The sequence below is a fragment of the Ursus arctos genome, unplaced genomic scaffold (assembly GCF_023065955.2).
Source record: "Ursus arctos isolate Adak ecotype North America unplaced genomic scaffold, UrsArc2.0 scaffold_26, whole genome shotgun sequence".
NCBI lineage: Eukaryota > Metazoa > Chordata > Mammalia > Carnivora > Ursidae > Ursus > Ursus arctos.
Window position 1 is genome coordinate 20,667,486 of NW_026622941.1, and position 22,484 is coordinate 20,689,969.

At 39.9% G+C, this 22,484-nt stretch overlaps 1 protein-coding gene across 1 annotated transcript in view; it reads right to left on the bottom strand.

Annotated features, from left to right (window-relative positions):
* ST8SIA1 (ST8 alpha-N-acetyl-neuraminide alpha-2,8-sialyltransferase 1) overlaps positions 1-22,484 on the bottom strand; it is a 142,238-nt gene that overhangs the window by 46,222 nt on the left and 73,532 nt on the right. Inside the window, exon 3 of the mRNA XM_026502285.3 lies at positions 9,937-10,046. Coding sequence (XP_026358070.1) covers positions 9,937-10,046 — 110 coding nt within the window. The remainder of the gene's footprint in view (positions 1-9,936; positions 10,047-22,484) is intronic.

Consider the following 22,484-nt stretch of genomic DNA (forward strand, 5'->3'; position numbering starts at 1 on the left):
GGTGTGGTACACTAAGGACACAGGGCTTGCAGTGTTCTCTGTATACCCAGAAACCTCAAGACACAGGGAAGAATTGTATTTGCTTGTGGTTTCCTTTCTGCTCCCAAACTCTAAATTATAATAGTACATTCAGAGCAAACTCTGCCACCTAAATCAATGCATGTCCAACTTCTGTGTACACGACCAATATATGGGTTGACTACTGGTGAAACAGTGATTTGTTATCTAAAGAAATGCATTGATTCTCCACTGCCCCAGTTCAGCCAAGGGAAAGAATACAGGTGATGTTTTCCTGGTGACAAAAATAACTCCTCTCTCTCTCTCTCTCTCTCTCTCTCTCACACACACACACACACACACACACACACACCACCCCAGCCCTGATTGCTTTCCTTGGCCACAATGTCTTATGAATGTTTACAATGGAAAATATGGCAACTACAAATCCAAATCCCATGACTTTCTGCCAGTGAAAATTTAGGCAAGTTAATTCATCTCCCTGGCCTTAGTTTCCTCATTACACAAAATAAGGGTAATGACTTTTCCTCTCTAATGAGGTTGTTGTAAGGATTACAGTAAGAAATGTATAAAAAGTCCCTACCTTGATACATCGCACACAGTAAAAACTCAAAAATACCATGTATCAGAAATATATTTATAATTAAATATATACTTTTTCTGAAGACCATACATGAGTCCATAGTTTCCACTGGGTTTTCTTTTATTACTCTGTTCTAATTTCTCCTCTCCACCCCTAGCTCTAACTTGACTCTTACCACACATCAGAGCATCTCTAACTCTTGACTACATCAACAAACTAAAACATCATTTATTTGTAGGTAAAGAGATATAAACATTAAGGTCTCTGCCATTCCCTCAACTATTAAATTCACCCTACAAATTTCCCCAGGACATGGAATTGTCCACACACCCACTCAGCTGATCAGCTCAAGTTCCTTGATGTTGTCTTGTATTTGTCCTGTGACTCTTTCCATATCAGGGCATCTTGGGCAGAACTTGTCTCAGTTAATTTGGAATCTTCCTTTCATCTGCTCTATAGTAAAGAGGTGCTGGCCCTTCAGGCAGCTACCCATAGATTACTCAGTCAGCCAGTTGGTGACTTTTGCTGAGTGCCCACTGAAAAAAACACAGTGGTTATTGTAGGGGGGGAAGCCAAGTCACAGGGCCTCCTCTTGAGGTGTCTACAGTCTGGTGGTCACACCATATCCTGTGTGGTTTCTGAGGATCCTTGTGAGGGAGTGAGCTTCAGCATTACCAATCAGGCTCATCCGGCAGGGGTGCTGACTATGGTCTTGTGATTTAACTGATCTTTGCAAAGATGAAGGTGACTTCCAGGATAAAACATAAGCTAAAATTTGAGCATTTATGTCTTTTTTTTTTTTAAGATTTCATTTATTTATTTGAGAGACAAAGAATGAGTGATGGGGAGGGGGAGAGAAAGAGTGAGAGAGGAGAAGCAGACTCCCTGCCGAGCAGGAAGCCCTATGCAGGCTCCATCCCAGGCCCCTAGGATCATGACCTGAGCTGAAGGCAGATGCTTTTTTTTTTTTTTAAAGATTTTATTTATTTATTTGACAGACAGAGATAGCCAGCGAAAGAGGGAACACAAGCAGGGGGAAAGTGTAGCAGGGAGCCTGATGTGGGGCTCGATCCCAGGACCCTGGGATCATGCCCTGGGCCGAAGGCAGATGCTTAACGACTGAGCCACCCAGGTGCCCCTGAGCATTTATGTCTTAAGGACGCTTTGATCTTGATGGTCCTTCATAACAATGAGAATCAAACACATTGTATCGAAACTATAACCTCTGAATACTGCTGGAGAATGCAGTCAACCTGTTTTGTCATTAATGAAACATGTCAGTTTTAATGAATAAGTACTTTGTTTTTCTGTATGTTCTTTGTAGGTTGATTCATGGCTCATATGTCTGGGTTCCTTCATACCTTCTATCATGCAGTAAAAGCTCAAGAAAATCTTCTGGATACTGATTGTCAAATCCTACAACACAAGGAAATGCTTAAAACAATTAAGATAATATTTTACAAATGCATTTCCAGAAAATAATGACACCGCACTTTGGTGTAAATATCTGTCTTACGTTCTTCAAGTGCAAATGTCTGTGACACTTCCTTGTAGCTCTTTTCTTAGAAAAAACACACTGTAATTTTAGCTCCTCAATTCCTAAATTGATAATTACATAGATTCACATAAAACGCACATTTAATACAAATTGTTTCTAATAAGGTATAATTGTGTAAAAGTGTTTCAAACGTTGCATTATCGCTCATTGGCACAATTAACAGATATAAATGGCTAACGTGTCCTAGTAACTGTGCTCATGATCCTAAAAGATGTGATCACAGAACTGATGAAAGATGAATATTCTTTGAATTAGAGCATAGAGGTGGCTGGGGAATGGGCTTGGTGAAGAGGCATCTTTAAATAGAAAAAAATCATAAAATTACTTTTTAAATGTTATGCATATCATTCATCATCAGGGAACTACAAATCAAAGCTACAATGAGATATCACCTCACACCTGTCATAATGACTAAAATCAACGATACAAGAAACCACAGGTATTGGCGAGGATGTGGAGAAAGGGGAACCCTTTTGCACTGTTCGTAGGAATACAAACTGGTGCAGCCACTCTGGAAAAGAGTATGGAGGTTCCTTAAAAAGTTAAAAATAGGGGCATCTGGGTGGCTCAGTTGATTAAGCATCTGCCTTCAGCTCAGGTCATGATCCCAGGGGCCTGGGATCAAGTCCTGCATCAAGCTCCCTGCTCAGCGGGGAGTCTGCTTCTCCCTCTCCCTCTACTGCTCCCCCTGCTTGAGCTATCTCTCTCTGTCAAATAAGTAAATTAAATCTTTTTTTTTAAATTTTGAAAAAAAAAAAGTTAAAAATAGAACTACTCTACGACCCAGCAATTGCTATACTAGGTATTTACCCAAAGAATACAAAAACACAAATTCAAAGGGATACATGCACCCTGATGTTTATAGTAGCATTATTTATAATAGCTAAAATAGCAAAGCAGCCCAAGTGTCCATCGATTGATGAATGGATAAAGAAGAGATATATACACACTCTCAGTGTATATATCTCAGTCAGAGAAAGAGAAATACAATATGATTTCACTCATATATGGAATATATGAAGACAAAACAAATGCGCGAAGGGAAAAAAAGAGAGAGACAGAGAGAGAGAGTGGCAAACCAGGAACAGACTCTTAACTATAGAGAACAAACTGGTAGTTATCAGAGGGGAGGCAGGTGGGGGATGGGTTGAATAGGTGATGGGGACTGAGGGGTGAACCTGTTGTGATGATCACTGGGTGTTTGTAGAAGTGTTGAATCGCTATACTGTACACCTAAAACTAGTATTACGCTGCATGTTAACTAACTGGAATTTAAATAAAAACTTTAGAAGTGTTATACATATTTAAGTATGCAAAACACACAGTTGAGCATAATTCCACGGCACCAAAACGATGTTGCCCTCACTTGTATCCCTGAGCCACCCAAATCACCTCCAAGATACAATCATGGTCTCTCTGTCTTGCAGATCTTCCAGATAAATTGTATTCAAACTATTATTTTTTAAAGTGCTATTTTGGATTATAGAGCAAATGTTTACTTTGAAAAACAAGAAACGGATGTTTAGCATTAGAAAATGTACTTGAGGAGCACCTGGGTGGCTCAGTCAGTTAAGCATTTACCTTTGGCTCAGGTCATGATCCCTGCCCCGCCCCCCACCACTCATATTCTCTCTCTCTCTCTAAGTAAATAAAATCTTTAAAAAAGATAAGAGTGTACTTGAAAATGTCTAAGCAAAGAAAATTATAATACTGTTATATCCTAATACCGAAAAACATTTTGAACTGTAATGTGGTATATCGCTGTGTGCAGGTAAGGCTATTTTTGGATTTGTTCTCTCACTGTAACTCTCCACGCACCCTATAGTCTAAGATCAGACATACTACATGCTCTCTAATCATAGGCACTCACTAAATGTTCAATTTTGAATGTGTAATACTACCTCAATTTTCTCAAGGCACCCAAAAAATGTGTATGAAGTAACCATTTATAAGTAGATCCATAAGTGGTCAAATAAGAATAATTTATAAACAATTTATAACACTCCCCCATATTGTAAACCATAAATGAGGCTTTTAAAAAATTCAAATATGTTATGAAAATGGCCCTATGCTTTGCAGGGATTCAAGATGGTGGCATAGGAAGACCCTGAACTGACCTCCTCCCATTGGTACACCAAATCCACAGCTACCTATAGAATAATTCTCCCTGGAAAAGACCTGAAAATAAACTTAACAGCAACTCCACAACAAAAGATAAAAGGGCCAAATCCAGAAAGGTAGGAGAGGCAGAGAGCTGGTCTTGTCAAAAACCCCACTCCTGTCATGGCAATCCACAAGTGGGAGGGATCTCACGAATACAGAGCATATCCCTAAGGGGCAAGGTATTTGATCCCCACATCATGTACCCCAACCCTTGGGACCTGCACCAGAGAGGTGGGCACCAAAGCACCTGGCTTTGAAAACCAGCATGGCTTGTAGCTAGAAGACTGTAAGAAATGGAGAACTCCCATTTTAAAGGGCTCATGCCCAGGCTCAATACCCCGCGTACCAGTGCAAAAACAGTAGGCTGAAAAGCACCTAGACCACATGTGAGAGACATTCATTGGCTAATCTTAAAGCATCTGCCAGAAGGACAGGGGTCTGCTGGAACTCTCTCCAAGGATGGAGGTGCCAGTGCGTGTCATTTTTGCACTCCCCTACCTTGCTGGTGCTGCTTGCCCTGGAATGGTGCTCCCATTCCCCCCTTTAAAATACGTAAAATGCCAAACTCAGCAGGTGTATGTGCCAGTATCCCAGCACTCGTCTGCCTTGCCAAAGCTTGTGGAAGGGCATGCCCCAGTCTGGCCATCTTCTGTGGATCCGAGCCGCCAAAGCCAGCAGGTGCATTCAGAACACACAAGGGATGCCCCTTAAACACCTGTTTCTGGGCCAAGGGGAACTTGTGCATCTGGAGCCCACAGGTCTGAAACAATTAGAGAAATAGTCACTCCCAGGTCAGATGCAGACAGCAGGCTTAAACACACCCCCATCCTCCAGTGACCATTCCTTCAAGACTGGGAGACACAGCTGTTTGACATAATACAAAGAAACAGACATAGAGAGTCAAGCAAAATGAACAAGAGGTATATGCTTCAATAGAAAGAACAAGATAAAACCCCAGAAAAAACCTTAATGAAATGGAGATAAGTAATTTACCTGATAGAGTTCGAAGGGATGACCACAAAGATGCTCACCAATCTGAGAGTGGACGAATACAGAAAGAACTTCAACAGAGATATAAAATATAGAAAGTACCAAACGGAAGTCACAGAGCTGAAGAATACAATAATGGACCTGAAAAATAAACTAACGGTGTTCAACAGCAGGCTAGATGAAACAGAAGGAAGGATCAGTGACCTGGAAGACAGGACAGTGGAACTCACCGAAACAGAGTATCAGGAAGAAGGAAAAAAACCCCACAACTTTTAAGTGAAGATAGCTCAAGGAACCTCTGGGACAATATCAAGCAGATCAACATTTGCATAATAGGGGAACCAGAAGAAGAAGAGAAAGGGAAAGAAAACTTATTTGAACAAACAATAGCTGAAAATTTCCCTAACCTAGGGAAGGAGGAAACATTCAGATTTAGGAATCCCACCTAATGAGACCCACACCAGAACACATTATAATTAAAATGTCAAAAGTTAAAGATGGAATCTTAAAGCAGCAAGAGAAAAACAACATGTTACATATAAGGGAACCCCTGTAAGACCACATGCACATTTTCAACAGAAACCTGCAGATCAGAAGAAAGTGGCATGATATATTCAAAGGGCTAAAAGCAAAAAACTGCCTATCAAGAAGACTCTATCTGGCAAGGTTTTCATTCAGTTGAAGGAGAGATAGAGAGTTTTCCAGACAAGGGAAAACTAAAGGACCACCACTAATCTGGCCTTACAAGAAATGTTAAAGGGACTTCTTTAAGCTGAAGGGAAAGGGCACTTATCAGTAACATGAAAATATATAAATGTAAAAATGTCATTGGTAAAGGAAAACATATAATGAAGGTAATGGACTAATCATTTACAAAGTTAGCACGAAGGTTAAAATATAAAAATAGTAAAAAATAACTATAATTACAGTAATTAGTTAGAGGATACACAACATAAAAGGATGTAAAACATGACATCAAAAACAAAACATGGATGGGGAGTAAAAACGTAGGATTTTAGTATGTGTTCAAACTTAACTTGCTATCAACTTAAAATAGACTATTGTGTTTATATAGGCTGAGACATGTAAGCCTCATGGTAACCACAAAGCAAAGACCTATAGTAGATACACAAAAAAATAATGAGAATGGAATCTAAACATAACACTGAAGAAAGACATCAAACCATAAAGGAAGAAAGCGAAAGAAGAAACAAGGAACAACTACAAAACAGCCAGAAAACAATGAACTAAATGGCAAAAGTACATACCTATCTATAATTACTTTAAACGTAAGTGGACTAAATTCTCCAATCAAAAGACATAGAGTGTCCATCAATGGATGAATGGATAAAGAAGATGAGGTATATATGCAATGGAATACTACTCGGTCATAAAAAAGAATGAAATTTCACCATTTGCCACAACAAAGATGGACTCTGAGGGAATTATAGTAAGTGAAATAAATCACAGAGACAAATACTGTGTGATGTCGCTTATATGTGGAATCTAAAACACAAAACAAACAGAACAAAACAAAATTCGTAGATGGAGAGCACAGATTGGTGGTTGCCAGAAGGGACGGGGGTGGGAATGAGAGTAAAGGAAGTCAGGAAATATAAAACTCCAGTCATAAAATAAATAAGTCATGGGGTAACATATAGCATGTGACTATAGTCAACAATACTCTATTGCATATTACATAACTTATATGGTAACAGGGAAATGAGACTTACTGTGGTAATCATTTCAGTGTATACAAACATCAAATCATGATGTTGTACACCTGAAACTAATATAATGTTACATGTCAATTATAGTTTAATTTAAAAAAAAAGAAAATGGTGTTATTCTTGAAATGCATGCACAGATAGGTCTAGTTCTTTGAATTCTAAATCTTCACCTCTCCAGTATTCTATGAACATTATGCTTACTACTGTGCTGTGCGCCCTAACCACAAATATTCATTAATTCTGAATTCGAATATAGCAATGCTGATTGTATATAATGCAAACTTAGTCTTGTTTATTTGCAATAAATAAATATAGATAACCCCGAAAAAATGCTTAGGCCTAGTCTTCAACATGTTAAGTTTAAAAAATGCATCTCCCTAAATATATATATACATATATACACACTTAGGAATAATATAAAAATACATTTATTGTACTGCCTCCCACCAGACTGTATTAAGACCTCTTGAAATCACTTGAATTCCCTGAATCTGTGAGTATAATAACCACTTCTCCTTGTTCCTTACATAGTTTTTGGAAAGAGCAAATAAACATACTTGAGAGCAAGCTGCAAATATAAACTAGACTACACGAAGTGTTACAATTATGTAGTTATATAGAAGGAGTTTTCACAATCGAAAGGCTTGAGGAATTGTCTGCTCCCACACCCTCATATGCTGAGCCCCAGCAAGGGTAAAATGACATGCTGTAGGTCACAGAGCTAGTTTGTGGCAAGAGTTTATCCTGTTCCCCTCTGTGTTCTCTGCTGGCTCCTCAGCCTCTACCTAATGCCAGTATTTTGGAGTGGGTGCTTGGATTTGGCCCAGGGTCTTTGCTCTTCTCATCTACCTGAACTCTCCGGGTGATTGTGGCCCCTCCTGTAGCCGAAATACCTCCCCAACCTCATCTCCGTGCACTGTGGCAGCACTGGCATCTTTCCCACATTAGAGCCTTGGAAAGGCTCTGCCTGTGCCCAGAGTGAAATGGAGACAGGGCTCACTCCACACGCCACTTCTCAGAAGGTCCCTGACCCCTCACCATCTGTCTCTGAATGACCTCTATCAGAGCACTAGTGCATCTCCAGGTTCTACATACAAGACAGAATTGTTTAACGTACCATTTCTAGATCCAGCTAACGCAACACCTAGTAGGAGCTCAATAGACAGATGTCATATTGACTTAAGAGAACTACGTTTTTATTTCCTACATTTTCCTACTGTTTGTATATATTGCAAAAATAATAATAATAATAATAATTGCAATGGAGAGAAAAACACATTCCCATACGGGAAAAATTACCCAGGGCAGCTCCATGAGGGAAAGATAGACATAGTAATAATAATAATAATAATAATAATAATAATAATAATAATAATAATAAAAATTGCAATGGAGAGAAAAACACATTCCTATCTGGGAAAAATTATCCAGGGCACCTCCATGAGGGAAAGATAGATATAGAAAGACCTCCCCACTCTGCCCCAGGTTTCACGAGTAAGATAAAAAGTCTTTGAAGGAGCCCAACTCTCGTTCTCTGAGCAGGAACTTGGCTCTCTCCCATGTACATGACTTCCCCCCAAAACACTCTCAACTAGGGTCTTCAGCTTCCCTTACTCCACTGAGCTCAGAGCTCACAGGTGGGTTAGTGTTCTCTTAACCACCTTTGACCACTTCTAGATATTCTCTATTTATCCTTAAAAATGCTCACAAAATCCAAATCCCATGCCACAGCCCCCCTTCCTTGGCTCAGCTTTCTTCTGTCTGTGGAACTGCAGGGCTTAGCCTTCCTGGCCCTGGAGCTTTTGGCACCTGTGTCATGGTCATTCCCATGTCAGTGAGACTCTGGGGACCAACTGAAAGAATCTCCACACTATAGCTTCAAAGTTCCTTGCTTCCACAGCTACAAATGTCTTCTTTTTCTGCCACACATCTGATCATCCCCCAGACAAACTGCGTTCTGAAATCATATACTCTGGTGGGCCACTCTTTGACGTTAGTTCTATTATTCCACCTCTCTCTTATCTTTGCCACCACCCACTGCCTCTGGGCTCTGAATGACCTGCCCTTGGGCCCCATTTGGCACCCTTCCTCTCTTGTTCATGCCTCTCAGAGCCACCTCCTCTCCAGCCCAGACTTCAAGGTATGTCACCTCACACTTTCTCTAACTGGTAACCTCCGTGTTGTCACTCCCCCTCTTTCCTCCCTCTCACCCGGACAATCCCAAACCCATGTCAATTCAATCACTTGCTGTCTTCACTTCTGGTCAAAATCATCCAACGGTGCAGGCTGGTGCCACCACAGGTGGATGGATGGTCTCTACCCCTGGCTGGACACATCGTTAACAGTTTTTTACACACCCCTGCAGAAGCCTCCTATGTTCCCCTCCAAGGGACATACATGTCACCACTCTGCTCAGTCCCTTAACCAAATTTCCTCGCTGTTCGAAAGTTATGTCCCCTCCTTCCAGTTGTCCCAGCCATACACAGATCAGATCCGTCTTCAAATCCCAGTGGCTACTCAGAAATGCCTTTGTGAAAAACAAAGATGAAAAGGGTGTAGAGTGAAATGAGTAAATGAAAATGTTTATTTACAGACAATCTTTGAAGTTTTTATCACCTGACTATATAATCTAAAGCAAAATCTAAGTGTTTCTACTTTTGGGTCTCCCCAAGACCTCTGAGCCCTTCCCTTCTTGGCTTTGCGCTTTCTTGGGGCACGTTCCCTTGCTCCCTGGCCCTCTCCTACATTCACTTGTATATGAACCTGAAGGGAAGCTAAAGAGCAGTTACAATTGATTAATCACAAGTGACTAGCTTTGAAAGGCCCCAGGGCTTTTGGAAGGGGTGGGGGAAAGGAGAGAAGGCGGAGGCCGCGCTGTGGGTGCTCTCTCTTACCGCATGACAAAATTTGCTTCATCTATTTGACGGCCACAGCCACTCTTCTTCAGAATCCCACCATTTCCCACCACCGCGCATTTCTTCAAGGGCAGCTGGAATGGGGTTGCCTAGCAACAGAAAACAAGGCGGGTTTTCACTGCAGAGAACACACAACCGCTCACAAAATCATTGTTTACAGCAGACCCGTTGGAGGAATTTGATTGAAGGCTGGGCAGACCAAAAGAGCATGGAGAAAGAAAGATGCCAAGAAGTTTGTAAGGAATAAACTAGCCTGTGCCTTTGAAACTAAAAAAAAATTTTTAAAAATAAAAAAATTAATGCCCTGAAGTGTATTTAAATATAACATATTTTATATCAAAGTGACCATGTACATAGAAGAGACTGGCTGCTTTCGAAAAGAGAAAAATCCATACTAAACATAGGATTAGTTTTAAAGGCATTAAACTGGGAACAAGCTTAAATGAATTCTCTCTCCCTATCTGAATGCAATTTCATTCATTCATACAGGTTCACTCAACAAACAGTGGCTGAGTGTTTCCTATGCTAATTGTCAGGGATAAATACAAAAAGATATAGAATCTAGTCACAGGTCTCAGGACTCACAGTTTGCGATGTAGGGGACTGTGAACACAGAAACTTATCTAACAGACTCTAACGTAATGCTGAAATTATTGTAGAAGACGTATGCTCTATGTGCTGTGGAGAATCCGACACAGGAGGAAAAGGGCAAATTTCTGCCAAGCCAACTCAAGAGAAAGCTTTCTCACTCGAGATGAATCTTAAAGGATGAATAGGATTTTGCCAGGCAGAGAAAGCAGTATAAACAAAGGCACAAAGTATGCTGAAAGCAAATGCTGTGTTTATGAGAAAATGTACACTCTGGGTGGGTCTGTCTAGAACTTGGGAGGTGCTGAGGGGCAAGTGACTTGTGCAAACCAGACAGCATGTGACTTTCTTTCTGCAAACATTGAACTGGACTGCAAAGAAAATGTTCAGTGTACCTGAGTGCTCCCTGAAGTGCTATTTATAGTACGAGGGACTATCAAAACCTAGCAATAGCCCCTGGAAGTGAAATGCGTCATTCCGTGTCTTTTAGCTGGGTCAGCAAGAACGACCAGCTACAGGATCTCCTGCTTGCCGAAACAATGCCTATTGGTTGCAGTTCTTTGGGGGAAGAACTTACATCTACAGAACTGGTACATAAAATAACTATTCTGATATTAAGTAGGCCATCCTGCATGAATTTGAAGCCAATATGGATTATACCAGAAGAACAAATGGAATACATGAATATATGCTATAAAGGCTTCACATAGGCACAAAGTAATTAAACCAGAAAAATAAAATTCCAAGAGTCTGTGTGATCATTCATAGCTGAGGTCGGCACTTAATGCAGCACAAGAAAAAATTCGGGGCGCCTGGGTGGCACAGCGGTTAAGCGTCTGCCTTCGGCTCAGGGCGTGATCCCGGCGTTATGGGATCGAGCCCCACGTCAGGCTCCTCCGCTATGAGCCTGCTTCTTCCTCTCCCACTCCCTCTGCTGTGTTCCCTCTCTCGCTGGCTGTCTCTATCTCCGTCGAATAAATAAATAAAATCTCAAAAAAAAAAAAAGAAAGAAAGAAAGAAAAAATTCTACTTCCTCTATATCTAGTAGGTAAAAGAAACACCCAATGCTATAAAAATATAGTTGATAAAGATACAGTACTTAAACTGTAAAGTCTAAGCATTTGCCAGCAGATAATTAAGAATTCCCTGCATGACTGCAACAGAGAACAGTCCAGTGAACTCCAGAGCAGGACACAGAGAAGAAGGACACACACAGGCCAGCACTCTAACCCATCCAGATTGATCCAGGGTGATATGTGGCATTTTCCTCAGTCAGTCCTAAGGAGGGTTTGAAGTCAACATTAGAAATACATTGATTAGATCTACCGAAACAAGGCAAAGGATCATAGGCGAAGAGAGGAAAAAATGAAACAAGACGAAACCAGAGAGGGAGACAAACCATAAGAGAGTCTTAATCTTAGGAAACAAACTGAGGGTGGCTGGAGCGGAGGGGGTAGGGGTGGGGTAACAGGGTGATGGACATTGGGGAGGGTATGTGTTATAATGAGCACTGGGTATTATATAAGACTGATGAATCACAGACCTGTACCCCTGAAACAAATAATACATCATATATTAACTGAACTTAAATTAAAAAAAGAAAATATATATATAAAAATAAAATAAAAATGCAAAAAAATACATTGGTTAGATCTATAATATGTTAGATGTAGATTTAAGTATATATGCTCAAATTAGCTATTCATTTATTCCACAAGCATTTACTGAGTGCCTACTATGTTCTAGGCACTGTTCTGGGTAACAGGGACATAAGTAATAAACCCTGTTCCTATGGAGCTTACATTCTCGTGGGTAGACATAGTAAGTAAAGGCAAATGAGTGAAATGAATAATATATCAGGGGCGCCTGGGTGGCTCAGTTGTTAAGCGTCTGTCTGCCTTCGGCTCAGGATCGAGCCCCACATCAGGCTCCTCTGCTGGGAGCCTGCTTCTTCCTCTCCCACTCCCCCTGCTTGTGCTCCCTCTCTCTCTGGCTGTCTCTGTCAAATAAATAAATAAACTCTTAAAAAAAAAACCCAAACCAATATGTCAAATGGTGATATGGGCTGTGGAGAGAAACAAATCATTGGCATGAGACAATCAGGAAATGGCTTTTGAAGGACTGCAATTCAAACAGGGTAGTTGGGGAAGACCTCAAGGGAGACATATGAGCAAATCCTTGAAAATGAGGTGGTGAGCATTATAGACATCCAGGGGGAACTGTTGTTGCTGACCTTGAGGAAGAAACATTCCTGGGGTACAAAAGGAAGAGCAAAGACCCCATTGTGTCTGGAAATGAGGAAGCAGGGGACTCAGAAGTAAAAGAGGAAGTCAGAGAGTTGACTGGTGGAGAGGTTAGAGAACAAATTCTTAGGGCCTTGAAGGGTATGAGAAAGACTTCGGGTTTTGTTCGAAGATGAACATCAAGTCAAAGTAGGGTGAGCAAAGGAGTAACGTTACGCCATATTTTGGAACAACCACTCTGCTTCTGTGTGAACAGGCTACAAGATGTCATGGGTAGAAAGAAAGGGACCAGTCAGGAGTCCCCTGCAGCAGTGGACTAGAGATTCTGGTGGCTTGGAGGAGGGTGAGGGCACTGGGGATGGTGAGAAGTGAGAAGAGTCTGGAGATATTTTGGAGGAAGGGCTGACAGGATTTGCGATGTAATGGAAACAGAATAAGAGAAAAAGAGGAATTAATAATGCCAAGGGTTTTGGCTAAAATAGCTGTAAAGATGGACCTGCCATTTACTGAGGTATAGATTACAGAGGAGCAGGTTTGGGGGGAAATGATTTGGAGTTCAATTTTAAATATGTCATGTGTGATGTCTCCTTTAGGCATTTAAATGACAGTGTCAAGGAGGCAACTGAAATATGAGAATACAGTCAGTGAACTGGTCTTTCCTGGAGAAAGCTGGGAGTGATCAGCATACAGCAGATAACTAAAGTTAGGAGACTAGATGGTGAATGGAAGTAGATAGACAAGAGAAGAGGTCAAAGACCTGAATCCTTGGACACTCCAACAAGAAGTTAGGACACCAAGGAGTCTAAGGAGTGGTCAATAAAATGGTAGAAAAACAAACAAACAAAAAACAAAAAAAAAAACAAAAAAATGCAAGTGTGGTGTCCTGGAAGATAAGTTAAAAAAAAAAAGTGTCTCAAAAAAGAAGGGGAAAAAATTGTAGCAAATTCAATAGGTTTGCAATAATAAATAGATTAATAAATAAAGTAAAATAACAACTGAAAATTGCCCCCTGGATTTAGCAACATGGAGGTCACTTTGTAACCTTAACAAGGATAGATCTGGTTCACAGTGTAGACAAAAGCCCGATCTGAGCTTAGTGAGTTATACACGTTTATTTGCATATCTATTTGTACATAGTTTATTTAAAAAGTGTGGGCTCATTCATGCTCAACTAATATTTAGTTTGCCTTGGGGCACCTGGGTGGCTCAGTCAGTCAAGCATAGGACTCTTGATTTTGGCTCAGGTCATGATCTCAATGGTGTGAGATCAAGCCCCATATTGGCCTCTGCTCTGGGTGTGGCGCCTACTTGGGATTCTCCCTCTCCCTCTGCCCCCCCTCAAAAAAATAACAAAATAAAGTAATAATAATAATATTTAGTTTGTCTTGTAAAAGCCAACTTAAACCCCACCGCATTGTTGCTAGAGTTCTTGGGGGCACCTGGGTGGCTCAGCTGGTTAAATGTTGGACTCTTGGTTTCAGCTCAGGTCATGATTTCAGGGTCATGAGACTGAGCCTAGTGTTGGGCTCCATCCTCAGCAGGGTCTACTTGAGGATTCTCTCCTGGGGTTCCTGGGTGGCTCAGTCATTAAGCCTCTGCCTTTGGCTCAGGGCATGATCCCAATGTTCTGGGATCGAGCCCCACATCAGGCTCCTTCGCTGGGAGCCTGCTTCTTCCTCTCCCACTCCCCCTGCTTGTGTTCTCTCTTTCACTGGCTGTCTCTCTCTCTGTCAAATAAATAAATAAAATCTTAAAAAAAATAAAAAATATAAAATAATTTAAAAAAACGATTCTCTCCCTCTTCCTGGGCCCAAAATAAATGAATCCTAAAAAAAAAAAAAAAAAAGAGAGAGAGAGAGAGATTTCTTGAACCAGACTGAATGGCAATCCCAGGCTTCCAGGCAAGAATCTAGGCACAGAAGCACCATATCTGGGAAGAGGCAGCAGTAGCAGCAGCAACATAAAACTAGGCGTCTCCAGGGGTGCCTGGGTGGCTCAGTAGGTTGGGCAATGGGCTCTTGATTTTGGCTCAGGTCATGATCTCAGGGTAGTGGGATCTAAACCCAGTGTCAGACTCTGTGCTCAGCAGGGAGTCAGCTTTAGATTTTTCTCCTTCTCACTCTCCCTCTGCCCCTCCCTCCACTTGTGCACGCTCTCTCTCTCAAACAAATAAATCTTAAAAAAAAAAAAAAAAAAGCCACATGCCTCCTACCTCCTAACTTCCAGGTTGTAGGACTGTGGGACTATAGGGCAGGCAGTCCGACCCTTCAGTGTTCCACTTCTTGTCTCTAAAGAGGGCTAATATCACAGGATTATATGAGATTATATGAGATGCTGTACGTACATCTCCTTGAGCTCTTGGTATGGTGTTCCTTCCCTTCTTCTTTCATCCCTTTCCTCCTTCTAGCACAATTCACTGACTTGTTCAAGCCATAAAATACTGAGATTCCATGGGTTTGGGGACACATGATAAAGCAGTGATTTGCCTACCTCTATCTTCACAATTGTAAAATTTAACTATTATAGTCATATACTATAACAAAAGTTTTAAAAGCTCTTGAACTAAAAGCCAGGCGTGGAGAGAGCCATTTCTTTTTTTTCCGTTAATATTTGTGTGCTACTTCTCCATCTAGTCAACTGCTGGCCCTACACAAGAATTTCATTTCAATAAATATTTCTCAAGGGCCTACGTGCACACTATCCTAGGCACAGTAACAGCTCACCAAAGCTTTACACAGAGGAAAAACTTTTTTTTAATTATAATAATATTTTTTTATTATATTGTGTTAGTCACCATACAGTACATCCCTGGTTTTTGATGTAAAGTTCGATGATTCATTAGTTGCGTATAACACCCAGTGCACCATGCAGTACGTGCCCTCCTTACTACCCATCACCAGCCTATCCCATTCCCCCACCACCTCCCCTCTGAAGCCCTCAGCTTGTTTCTCAGAGTCCATAGTCTCTCATACTTCATTCCCCCTTCTGATTACCCCCTCTTTCTTTATCCCTTTCTTCTCCTACCGATCTTCCTAGTTCTTATGTTCCATAGATGAGAGAAATCATATAATTGTCTTTCTCTGCTTAACTTATTTCACTTAGCATTATCTCCTCCAGTGCCGTCCATGTTGCAGCAAATGTTGAGAATTCGTTCTTTCTGATGGCTGAGTAATATTCCATTGTATATATGGACCACATCTTCTTAATCCAGTCATCTGTTGAAGGGCATCTCGGCTCCTTCCATGATTTAGCTATTGTGGACAATGCTGCTATGAACATTGGGGTGCATATGGCCCTTCTCTTCACTACGTCTACACAGAGGAAAAACTTAACTGAGAAAATACTGTGGAATTTTAACTAATTGAGATAATTAGTGCTATTTTAAATACAGACTATCTCAACTTGGCAAAGGCAGTGCCTACCACAATGATATGTGAACACAATGTTCTCCTTCTGGGGTACAGTACCTAGAAAGAACTTTAGGTCATTTGTTTCCAAATGAATATTACTATTTTGGCAAGGAGTATTTTTTTTTTATTAAGGCACTGCATCCTTTCTTTTCAAATGTATCTCCTTGCATCCCTGCCAGAAAATGTCTACTGGATCTGAGAATATAGTATACTATAAAACCTTAAAAAATACTACTCTATGTCCATCAGTAAATGAATGGATAAAGAAGTCATGGTATATATGGTATATATAGGTATGTGTACACACAACACACACACACACACACACACACACACACCAGAATATTACTCAGCCATAAAAAAAAAAACAAACCCACAAGATCTTGTCATTTGTGACATGCATGGACCTAGAGGGTATTATGCTAAATGAGAATAAGTCAAACAGAGAAAGACAAATACCATATGATTTCACTTATATATGGAATGTAAAAAACAAAACAAATGAATAAACAAAAAAAAGCAAAAAGAGATCCATAGATACAGAGAACAAAGTGATGGTTGCCAGAAGGAAGGTAGCTGGGGGAATAAGCAAAATGGGTAAAGGGGAGTGGGAGACATAGGCTCCCAGTAATGGAATGATTAAGTCATGGGAATAGAAGGTACAAGATAGGGAATATAATCAATGGTATTGTAATAGTGTGGTATAGGGACAGACAGATGATAGTAGCTACACTTGTGGTGAGTATAGCATAACGGATACACTTGTGGAATCACTATATTGTGCACCTGAAACTAATGTAATACTGTGTGTCAACTGTACTTCAATTAAAAAAAGAAACAACAAAAAAATATTCTCTAAATGAAAGAATGGATAGGCAGATCAACCATATGGATGAGCGCGAAATATTGCTGCAACACTAATTCACCTGATGGATCTTTGTCCAAATTTTTTTTGCCTATCACTGTCCCATCTATTAATGGCCATCCTCTTAATGACTATATTATATTAACCATCTGGAATTGCCAGTATCCTCACATTCTCAGTGCCTCACAGGAAGTCAGGCATGATAATAACTATCCCATCTGTCTCCCAGTACAATTATAAGAATTAAAATAAGGTGAGGCATTGAACATCACCATATATGGCATTAGTATATTACTGTGTAATAAAAAATTTGATTCTCTAGGAAAAAATGTGCCAGTATATTGCTAGACTACTACAATAGGTAGTTTATCGTTGGGTAAGATACTTTCAACTTCAAAGAATTATATAGGTCTTGAACAAAATATTTTTTATCATTGGCCTTTGAGGATATATCACCTACTTCTATGAATCAATGAATTTAATGAATTTTTAAATGTACATTTTTTGTGTGAATTGTTGCAAGGAGCCTATCTTTTTTTGCTCAACACTCTATATCCCAGGTAAGCACAGAGCAGATAATCAACAATTTGTTTAATATGTTAATTGTTTAATTGGCTTTGTTGAACATCTAATCTGTTTTCACCAGTACCTTACCTTAAGTGGAATTTTCTTAATGTCACAATGGGTATATAACTTAATCACCAGACCGCAAGAACAAACATGAGCCCCGCCACCCTCTAAATAAGAGCCAATGAATAAAGCCATTGCTAATTTGGTTTTTTGAGTTATGCCTTATCTTTATCATGGCCCATGGCCTACTTTGCCTGGGCCTCTTCTTAAATAGCCTGATGTCCAACTTGCCTTTTCACTCAACAACTATTTGTTGAGCACCTCTGATGGACCAGAAGCTGCTGTGTATGCTGAGAATGTGCTGGTGAACAAAACAGACCTGGACCCCATTCACGGAGCTAACATGCTAACAGGAAAAACAGAATTTAACAAATACGATAGGAAAGTACAGAGTGCTGTACGGTTATAGGACATCTTTATGAGGAAGTGACCCTGAGACCTGAGATGTCAAGTTTTTAGGCATAAGAAAAATAGTTGAGATTTCTGGTCTATTAAATAATCTCAGGAAAGTTGAAAGAAAAAAAGGACAAAAATTAAGGTCTTTAACGTTTCACGGCAAAAATGAAGGTGAAGAGACTTGTTACAGGCTGGGAGACTTTTTCAGAAGCAAATTACAAATGCCACCTGATAAATTATTCCTGGCTTACAATATGACTTCTGGAAGAATGCTATTAAAATCTGAAGAATTTAAACCATGTTTTTTGTGCCTTATGTAAATAGCTCTAGAGCATCCCAGAATGGTTTTTCTAATTAAGTGAATGAAGCGTTATTTACCAAAGTTATTTCCAAAGCAAGATGCCTCACTCCTTCCTCTTCATGTGCAATCGCACAAGACAACAAAGCACTAAGGGCCAGTGACTTCAATTACTAACATGAGGACACTCTGTGCCTACTCATCCTCTATCCCATAGACATAACTAGATGTCTTGAATGATAATTACACGATCTCCATGAGGAAGTGAGTTAGCCACCATCAATCACTAACCCCTTTAGAGTCTGAGCTTGTCTTGCTGGGAGGGGAGGAGGTACATGCAGAAAAAGAAAAATGTCAACCACCTGGTAGATAGAGAACTGGATTAAACAATGCTGCAGGAACTATTTTTACAGGAACACACAACATTTTAGTAAAAACACCTCTGATACAAATGAATTTACAATAGTCTTTTGAGGCATGTCTACAATGTAAAAAATTAGCATCATGCATTGATGTGAAATAAAAATCAAAGAATATAAAATGTTCTACAGAACCACCGTAGGGCAAAACCAGATATTGGGGGCAGGCTGTAATGTCCCTACATCCAAGTTATAAAAAATAACTAACCTTATATCTAGACTTCTTGGGAGCACCAGGAAGCCCAAAAGTTTAAAATCCCAGAGGTGACCCAGTTGGATTCTGTGAAAATGAGTAAAGGAAAACCTCACTCAAAATGGAGCTGATTAGTCCTGAAGTAGGAGCTCTCAAACCTGTACCGCTACTTGCACCTTACTTTACCTACCTGGGCAGGAGGAAGCTTATTTTACTACCCCAGCAGGAGGAAAGAGAAGATCTTGTCCTAGCCTGGCAACAGCCCAGACCATGAGAAATCACCACAACCCTCAACTCTTGCTTTCCTCCAATGAACTTTCATTCAAGTTCTCTCAACTCCTTCCTTTCCTCTCTAAAAGTAAACCCCGCTCCTTTGTTCTCCAGACTTGTCTACGGTTGATTACAGTTTGCATGTCCCAAATTGCAATTTGCTCTGCTATTCCCAAATAAATTCATTCTGCTGGTAAAATAACTGGCTACTTTATTTTTAAGGTTGACAATTCTACCCATAGTGGAGCTCAGCTAGAAACAATCCAAACTCTGAACAAACAAGAGAAGGTACTTCAATGCCCAGACTTAGGAGAACTGAGTAACAGACTGAATCAGATTAAGCAAACTAATGGCCAAGGAGTATCTTTAATTTCAAGAACTATTCTAAGCAACAAAGTAGTATTTTTATTTTTTTATTTTTTTTTTTACTTTTCTTTTTTTTTAATGATTTTTTATTATATTATGTTAGTCACCATACAGTACATCCCCAGTTTCCGATATAAAGTTCGATGACTCATTAGTTGCATATAACACCCAGTGCGCCATGCAATACGTGCCCTCCTTACTACCCATCACCGGTCTATCCCATTCCCCCACCCCCCTCCCCTCTGAGGCCCTCAGTTTGTTTCTCATAGTCCATAGTCTCTCATGTTTCATTCCCCCTTCTGATTACCCCCCTTTCTTTATCCCTTTCTTCCCCTACTGATCATCCTATTTCTTATGTTCCATAGATGAGAGAAATCATATATTTGTCTTTCTCTGCTTGACTTATTTCACTTAGCATTATCTCCTCCAGTGTTCATAGCAGCATTGTCCACAATAGCTAAATCGTGGAAGGAGCCGAGATGCCCTTCAACAGATGACTGGATTAAGAAGATGTGGTCCATATATACAATGGAATATTACTCAGCTATCAGAAAGAACGAGTTCTCAACATTTGCTGAAACATGGACGGCACTGGACGAAGTAGTATTTTTAAATACTCTCTTGTTTTTGAAGATGGCAACAAAATAGTCCGTTGTTTTAAACTTAATACAGGATATATCAGATATAACAGAAAAAAGATAAACTCAGTATTAATGACAATTATAACTCCCACTGCTTCAATGTAAGTTTCCAGATGCACCCAGTAACTTTTGCACCTACCTTGCTCTAAATTCTTTCTCTAGCCTCCTTCTACCACTTCCTGTTCCCGTTTCACCTGTAACCTACATTCCTTGCTTGGTTGTTTTCATATTTGGGAGGGGGTGGGGAGAAGGAAGGGAGAATGCCATAAATATTTCTGACTAAATATTATTTTATAACGAAAACAATAAGTGAAGCTATCAAACTAAATTTTCCTTATTTTGTAATACATGTAACTTTATGCTGATACTCTTTTAGCTAAAAGAGTTGAACTTTTCACACTTCACAATTCAAAGGAAAAGTCTTTGTTTGTTTTTTCCTACTACTCCCTCCAAACTCTTCCCTTTGATAGGAAGGGGGAGCAAGTCTTCCATGCCATGCAGTTGTGTTTTAAAGCTAGAAAAATCACCAAACCACTCAGTATTCAGAACACTACCAAGTGCCACTATTAAGAAGAGGAATCACGATCAATGTTAGATGTGGGTCTCAAGTATTAATAGAAAAGCAGGGGGCGCCTGGGTGGCACAGCGGTTAAGCATCTGCCTTCGGCTCAGGGCGTGATCCCGGCGTTCTGGGATCGAGCCCCACATCAGGCTCCTCTGCTATGAGCCTGCTTCTTCCTCTCCCATTCTCCCTGCTTGTGTTCCCTCTCTCACTGGCTGTCTCTATCTCTGTCAAATAAATAAATAAAATCTCTAAAAAAAAAAATAAATAAAATAAAAAAAATAAATAAATAAAAGAAAAGCAGAGATTTTGATTTGCAACCCTTGAAAGTGGCTTGAAAGGCTGTCACTATATGCCAGCTGCTATTACCCATGATGTCAAAACATATGCTTGCCCTTATTGATGAAAATCTCAAGTTTTTGTCCATAAGAATATGAACTTGCACTTCTAATTATAGTTCAACCCATTCATTTCTATGTACCCTCACCCACATATCCACATGGACTCCCACACATAATTATGCTTCACCCACACACATAATTTAATTTCTCACCCATATGTTAATTATATCCTCAACTTAGGCATCTAAATACACCCCCTGTCTTACATCTAATTACAGCCCCCCTCTTATGAATGTAATTACACCATTCAGCCACCCATCTAATTATGCCCTCCTTGACATATTTAATTGCACTGCCCGCTCAAGGACCTAATTACATTCTAACCAGTGCATCAATTAAGCCCCCAACCCTCCAACAATATTCTTCAGATGCACATCTCTTTATCTCTGTACCCCACTTTATTATTTCAACTAAGGATTGACAACTTCCCACAAGCAAATTCCTAGTAAGCATGGCATCCAGCTAACAGGCAAAATAATGACAAGATGCAGCTGAATCAAAAGCAGCTTTGGTCCTTTCCGGTAAATAAGCAAATATGTATTTGCTTTTTCAGTCATTTAACTAGCCCCTTGGAAATCCAAATTAGAATTTCTACTGTTTTCTTATTTTGCATGTGTAAGCATTTTTATGATGAAAATATCTAGTAATTAGTTAATTTATTTCAGAGACTAATGGTGCTCATTACAGATATTTAATTATTGAACCCTTAAAAAACATTACCCAAAACTTTGCCTGGGGATATATAAGCACTAATTATAGAATATTTGCACATCCATACCATTCAAAGAAGTTTCATTGTCCTTCAATTATATGAAAGTGAATTTCCAGAAAGCTGCTGCTAAGTTTTATATTCCCCATTCCACTAATAAAATCGTGATTTAAAAAAGATAAACTCAGTGTTAATATTCTTTCCACACAGGATGCATCTCTGGAAATTGAATAATGTGATATATTTATGTGTTGGGTACTATTTCTCCATTAAAATGTTTGATTCAATCCATTATAAAAAATAATACATAAGCATTCCAAGGAGTATTGTGTATTTTTCACATATAATCTGTAGTCGGGACACAACCCCTGGAAGCCAAATATTACATCAATTCATGGGACCATTGAGCAGAGTCATTAAATGTTTCATCATCAATTCCCAGTTAACTGAAATTTGCTACTGACGTTGTTTCTGACCCATGAATGCCAAAGCAGTAAGGAAGGCCTTACCTCTACTTTAGGCCAGAGGTTGGCCGC